The sequence below is a fragment of the Lactuca sativa genome, chromosome 6 (assembly GCF_002870075.4).
Source record: "Lactuca sativa cultivar Salinas chromosome 6, Lsat_Salinas_v11, whole genome shotgun sequence".
Classification (NCBI taxonomy): domain Eukaryota; kingdom Viridiplantae; phylum Streptophyta; class Magnoliopsida; order Asterales; family Asteraceae; genus Lactuca; species Lactuca sativa.
In genome coordinates this window covers 57,403,888-57,410,904 of record NC_056628.2, presented here as the reverse complement: position 1 = coordinate 57,410,904, position 7,017 = coordinate 57,403,888, and the positions used below count along the sequence as shown (strand labels likewise).

General features: G+C 35.6%; 1 protein-coding gene across 1 annotated transcript; it reads right to left on the bottom strand.

The window, feature by feature from the left end:
• Positions 1 to 4,020: 4,020 nt before the first annotated feature.
• LOC111905402 (uncharacterized) lies at positions 4,021 to 6,654 on the bottom strand. The gene has a single exon (XM_023901104.3). It carries the CDS (start codon positions 6,538 to 6,540, stop codon positions 4,252 to 4,254), a length of 2,289 nt encoding a protein of 762 aa, XP_023756872.1. The 5' UTR covers positions 6,541 to 6,654; the 3' UTR covers positions 4,021 to 4,251.
• Between the last annotated feature and the right edge of the window lie 363 nt (positions 6,655 to 7,017).

Genomic DNA, 7,017 nt, shown 5'->3' with positions numbered 1-7,017 from the left:
CTTCCAGTTCTGCTCGTCCCATCCCTTTCCTAAGCACAACATTTATATGGGTGAGTTTGCACGACTGAACACCTGCTACATGAGTCTTCAAGATGAGGTGGGGGAGATATACACCAATGTCGCCGAGCATACCACCAAAATTTAAGATTACCACGACACACAGTATGACCGTTGGGACCAACAGGAGCTGCGATGGGTCGAGTTTGATGAACGATGGGTCGTACAAGAGAAGCACAACCACAACATGCACTATTTGATGAGTAATCTTCACTGCTCCCTCATTTTACCACCACAGCCACACCCACCACTTTCTCATTCCCAGTGACCTCCCTACTATCATGTCGATTACCATCCCTACTACCCTCCACAATATCCACCACATCCACCTCCTCCCGACCCTCCATAGGCCAACTATGCCTCTCTCCAAACATTGAGTACGATGTTATACTTTAAGCTTGGGGAGGGACATCCATCCACGCAAATGGGTCCCGTTTCATGTAGGTTGTAGTTTAGTACACATATGTTGTGCATTTTTTTTCTTTTCATTGCATATTTTCTTTTTATTCTTTTTATTCTTTTGCATATCTGTTCTTCTAAGTCTCTTCAAAACCCCAAAAAGATTTTCTCATTTGCATCAAACTTCAAAAAACTCCAAAAAAAAAAATTAGTCTATGTTTGTTTTTTATCCATTCCCATTAACCTAATCTTCTAAAAATAGTTGAGTTGGTAAGTGAGTTGTATGCCTTGAGATTCGACTTGCTCGTTTTTCATTAAAATCTTAAAAGCGGTCTAATCACATGAACATGTCTCCCGAAGCTACTCGTCCAAAACAAAAAATAAAGAGGTTCTCAACACCAAATCATAATGATAAGTATAGGTTAGCCTTTGGAACGCACAACCAGTCTTATCATTAGTAATTGCTCAATTGGACCTAAATTCTAAATTCAAGAGAATCATAAAAAGAATATAAAATTTCAGTTCCCAGAACCTTCCGGCACTCTAAAAAGTCCTTTCTTCCTATTCCCTTATAAGTAACCTACTTGGGGACATGGTTTATGACTGTACTTACAGGTCTCAACGTGTTAACATCAATCACTCACAAAATACCTTAGAAGTCTCTCACGGTAATAGATCGTGAGATGTCCCAACATTAGAAAAGTCAAGTACAAAAATATAAAGAATTGGGCCAAGCAAATAACTTAAACATGTAGATATATACTCTTCCCTTACAACTGTACTTCTCTATATATGCCATAGTAGTGCCCTCCTTGTCAATACTATTTTGGTATGTTGCGTTAAGCTGACATTTAAGCATGAGTGTATCTTTAGATACTTTGATATGGATGTACCTAAGTTAGACCTTCTTTTCGATCATCCTAATGGTACTTCTGCTAGAATTGAGAAAACTCGAAATATGAATTTGTTTGAGTCCATAACCTCAGTTGATGTTTTTTTCCTTATTTTAATGTCATCTTGTTGTCTGTTCACAAGGTCTTTTTTGACCATTGTGGATGATTTCTCAAGAGCTACTTGGGTTTATTTGTTAAGGTCTAAGGATGAAGTATATGACCGTGTTTATATTTTCTTTAACATTCTTCTTAATCAGTTTGAAATCAAAGTTAAGACTATAGATCTAACAATGGAACTGAATTTTTAAATCATAGAATGAAACATTTGTTTGAATCTAAAGGAATCTTGTATCAAACTTCCTGCATTCATACTCCACAACAAACTGATGTTGTGGAGAGGAAACACGGACATATTTTAAATGTTGCTAGGTCTTTGATTTTTCAATCTATTTTAACTCTTAAAAACTGGGGAGAAGTTGTGTTAACTTCTGTGTTTCTTATTAATAGAATTCCCACTTTGGTTTTCAATGGTGCCTCTCCTTATGAACTTGTTTACAGTAGGTTTAGTGATTATGTTGTGGATGGGAGGCATAAGTATGGAATTGAGAGGTTTGTTAACTATTCTACTCTTAATAGTGAAAATTTGTGTTTTGTTTCTAATATGAATAAACCCATTGAACGTAACACTTATAATGAAGCTTCCTTAGACCCTAATTGGGTAAAGGCAATGAATGAAGAAATGGAAGCACTTAACTGGAATAACACTTGGGAGATTACTGAAAAATCCATTGGTTGTCGTTGGATTTACAAAATTAAATATAAATATAACAGTGAAATAGAGAGGTATAAAGCAAGATTAGTATCTAAAGGGTACAATTAAAGAGGAGGAATTGACTTTGAGGAGACTTTTTCTCTAGTAGCCAAAATACTTACTGACTGATTGTTATATCTTTAGTTGTTCATAATTCATGGCCTTTATATTAGATTGACATAAACAATGCTTTTTATATGTCGATTTAACTGAAACTGGTTTTATGAGTCTACCTGAAGGTTATCATACTAAGGGTGATGTCAGTCTATAAATTGATTGTGTCACTTTATGGACTTAAACAAACCCCTAGAAAAATAAAAAGAAAATTTATGTTCTTCTCTTTCAACCTTTGGCTTTAAATAGAGTATTAACGATTATTCTTTGTTTGTTAGGAATTTTAAAAATGCTATTTTTGTTTTAGTGGTTTATGTGGACGATATTATTATTATTACTGGAAATTGCAACATTGATTTGGATAATGTTAAAAAGTTTCTTAAATCTCATTTTTTTGATTAAAGACTTAGGAGAACTGACATATTTTTTGGGTATTGAAGTTATTAGAACTGATAGTGGTATTAGTCTTAATCAAAAGAAATATTGTTTTGAATCACCGAAGGAGTTTGGGATGCTTGCTTGCAAGACTGTTAAAACCCTTCTTGAAGCTAATTTGGTTATTAAAAGGGAATGTGATTTAGATAGTTCAAATTTTTTGGTAAATATAACTGAATTTCAAAAATTAATAGGCAAATAGATTTACTTAAGTATTACTCACCCTGACATATCTTATGTTGTTCAGATTTTAAGTCAATATATTCATAAACCTTATAAGTCACATTTAAATATAGCTTTTAGACTTTTGAGATCGATATTTGAAGGATAGTCCTCGTAAGGGTATTCATATAACTAAGAGTAGTTCTTTTGATCTAGTTGGGTTTTTGGATGCTGATGGGCAAAATGTTTGTTCATTCAAAGATCTAAAGATTTGTAACAGGATATCTTTTGTATTTGGGTGGTTGTCTTGTTTCATGGAAAAACAAGAAACAAAGTATTGTTTCTCAATGTTCCACTAAATCTGAGTACAGGACTTGGGTTCTATTGCTTGTGAAGTAATTTAGATTACAAAATTGTTGTTTGATTTAGGATTTGAGAATCTAACTCCTGTCAATATATTTTGTGATAACAAGTCTATCATTAAATTGGCTTTGAATCTGGTTTTTCACGAAAAAAAAAACAAGCATTGTGAGGTAGATCTTCATTTTGTTCGGGAAAAAATCAAAAGTGGTGTTTTAAAAAGTTAATAAAATTGAATCTTTGAATCAGAATGCATAAAACGCTCTTGGGGTGGTCAACATGATTATATTTTTGGTCGTCTTGGTTTAATTGGTGTTTTAAAAAGAGGTGATTTTTCCTCTCTCAAATAAATGTTTAGTTTGAGAGGGGGTGTTGAAATATCACATATTCATGTTTCTTTCAAACATAAACATTAGTTTATAATCTTGGTTAGATATTGTATATTGTATTTTTCCTATGGGGTTGTTGTGTATTTCTGATGTGGGTATCGGGTTTACACATTGATCTTGGGTGATCCATGGAGCTTCATGGGTCTTTCTTAGACATGAGTATTTATTGTTCAGTCGATGGTTCATTTTGCAACACAATCACACACACACACACACTCAGTCAATCCTCTCTGATACAAGAACTCTCCCTAAAAGATAGATTAGGGTTTCATATCTTGTTTAGGGTTTGATCTTTGTCAAAATTGATTTATTTCTTTCTGCTGTTCATATAAGCGTGAGTGTGATTGTAGAGAGCTTTCTTCTGTAAGTTGATGTACAAACGAACTGTTCATGTCGGGAATAGCTTGAGTTTCTACTTTTCGTACACCAATCTACAACAAAATTCACGTAAGAATAAATCCAATCACACCTAAAATTGAAAAGTAATCTTAGTGTAAAACATTTGAACTCACTAGTGTGCAAATGATGAGCAACAAGTACTTGTCAAATTCGGAAATTAACTAGAAATTAACATAAACTAAACATGATTTCTGAATGATAATGATGCAGTCTTGAAGAACAGAAATGGTTTTTAAGGAAATGGATCCTTTAAGTAAGCACGCCACTTGTCAATAGATGCCAACTCGTCTGGATCCAAGCATGGAAGTTCACGTTCTTGAAGGGTGTTGATTATCTTTGTAGCCTCACCGAGAAGCTGAGCTGCAGCATGGACACTCGCCTCCCTTTTCTCTATGGCTCTTGTGTGGCATTTCATTGCTATGACTTGGGGTAAGTTGGTGAGGCATGCAGCCAATATATCAGCTGACATTAACGATATTTGCACAAATAGTTCCTCCTGGCTAAGCTGGTCAACATCCTCATGGTAGGAAAGCAGGATTGTTTCTGTGACACGATACATTGAATTGGCAGAAATACACCTCCACTTAGAATTTTCATTTGGGACTCCAGTACGCATACCTTCATCCTTGATAACCATTTTTTTAGCTGTATCGCTCAACCATTGAAGAATCTGTCCTGCTGTATTTACTTGAGGATCAGGTTTTTGCAGCTTGTTTCCTAACCATGTGTGGTAGACTTCAACTTCTAGCCACACAGTTTTAGCCGCATTTTGAATGCTTACATGATCATCGGTACCATTGAGGCTTTCTTCCACAAGTGTGACATATACAAGACCTTCTCTCACACCACTAATCAGCAAGCGATCGACTATGTTCTTTTGGATGTTAGGAAGAGACATGGCGATTGTTGTCAGAGTTACCAATGGCAAGCTCCAACAATTGAGATATTCTTCTGAAAGTAAAGGTGGAACATGATGGCTGTCAAACTTTTCAACTCCTTCAAAACCTCTAGATTCTGCTAGAAGTTTCATAAGATTGTTGGGTTGTCGTTTTTCAGCCTTTTGGATCAAATGGTTCACGGATTTTAAAATCCCTTTCAATGTTCTCTCAGGAAACTCCATGTCATCTTCAAGTTGCAAAACATACCGGCCAAGATCTTTATCTTTTCCAAGTTGCTCCTCGGGGTTTTGTTCCCAGTTAACACGTGAAACCCGAAACATGGCCTTTAACCACTTCCAACATCGGAGACAATACAAGACACATATGACAAAGAAAATTGGAATGAGTGTTATAATTTTGCATGCTACCACGACTATCAGCTGAAAGGATATACAAATGTTGAGAACTAAGATTTTCAAAGTCTGGATAACAATCTTGCATTGACGCCTACTGGATGCGAATGGTATGCTGCTGTATTTCCAATCAGATAATTTCTGTGTCCAGTAGCTCTCTACTTTAAAGACCTTGATATGCCTCCAAATCCACTTTACGGATAACTTAAAGGTTAAAGTTGCAAAGCATCTAGCAAGTGGGGCAATTGTACCCAGAATGACTCCAATAAGTTGTACTATGCGAATCACTAACATTAACCAATTATAATCCGACTTAAAGTCCTTTGTATGTGGAATCCTGAAAATAGGCATACTCCAAATATGTAAGACAGTGGTTAAAGCACATATTACCCCAGAAGCAGAGGTTGTAGCGAAGGAAGCTGTCATGAATTGGGGGCTTCCAGTTTTTGCCATAATCCAGTAGTTGTTCACATGTTGCTTTAGCTTCTCAACACTCGGTTGTTGTAGCTCTTGATCCTTTAAAGTTGTTTGATGAGCTGCTTGGTATTTCGATTCCAGAATTTGTTTGGACTTTAGAATTGCTAAAGATGAACATGCATATATTATCAACAACATGAGTAACACAACCACATAAATGATTGTTAGCATGATATTAACAGATGGGTAGAATAGTTTATAAGCTCCATCATTAGAACCAATTCTGACCACAGTCTCGAATTCATGATAGGAGAGGACTCCCGTGTTTATTTGAATGCAGACATTCACAACCAAGGTGATTACCAGAACGCCTAAAGCTATCATATTTGTCACAAGTTCCTTGCTGTTCATAGTTGCTAGAGAAGGCAATAGATTAGACATTATGGCGCACATAAAGCTCACACTTCCAAGCTTGGTAGCCTGGTCCTCATAACTTGGCATTAGATTAGTAAGATCCATGGGTAGCTTTATAGCAACAGCTATCACAGTGAGAGAAGCTGCATTCACAGTGAAATATTTACACGGAAACCATAGCTTTCTGTTCCTCAGACCATGTAAAAGATCAGCCACCATTGCAAGGATGCAAATCAGAGATGCTAATGCGATATACATCCCAATCCATGGCATAGGTTTACCGAATCTGTTTTGCTGATGTGACTTGAACAGTGAAATCCAAAGGTCAGATAGATATTCTTCTGTGAGATTGGGGCAAGATGCCACATGCTCCACAAAATATAGAAAGTCGGAATCCATGATTATCTTCTTTCGAGGCAAAGGAAATCTTGGTATGGGATCTTCGAAGGGGTGTTTAAAGGGTACAAAGGAGATGCAAAGTGCAAAAATTAAAATTTAGCTAGTTATGTTTCTATTAATGCTATGATTAATGACTTCCAAAAATTAAACTTAATTTCATGTTTATAATCGCCCATTTGATCCCTCACACGAACCTTCCTTTTCATTACAGGAAAGACTTCCAATAAAAAATAAAAAGTCAATGTTGCAGGTGAAACGAGAGTTTCCAATGAAATATCAAGAGAATGTCATTGAAAAGTAGATAATTAGTATGAAATACTCAAGTAGCATATCGACACTCGTAATCAATAATATAATAATAGGAGAATATATATCAAATTCGTTCAATCAGATTTCAACGATTTGTTAAATTGTTTTATGTTCGAAGTTTTCGTCCATAGTGACAAAACCAAATGATAAATCTCTCTAAAAAACAAG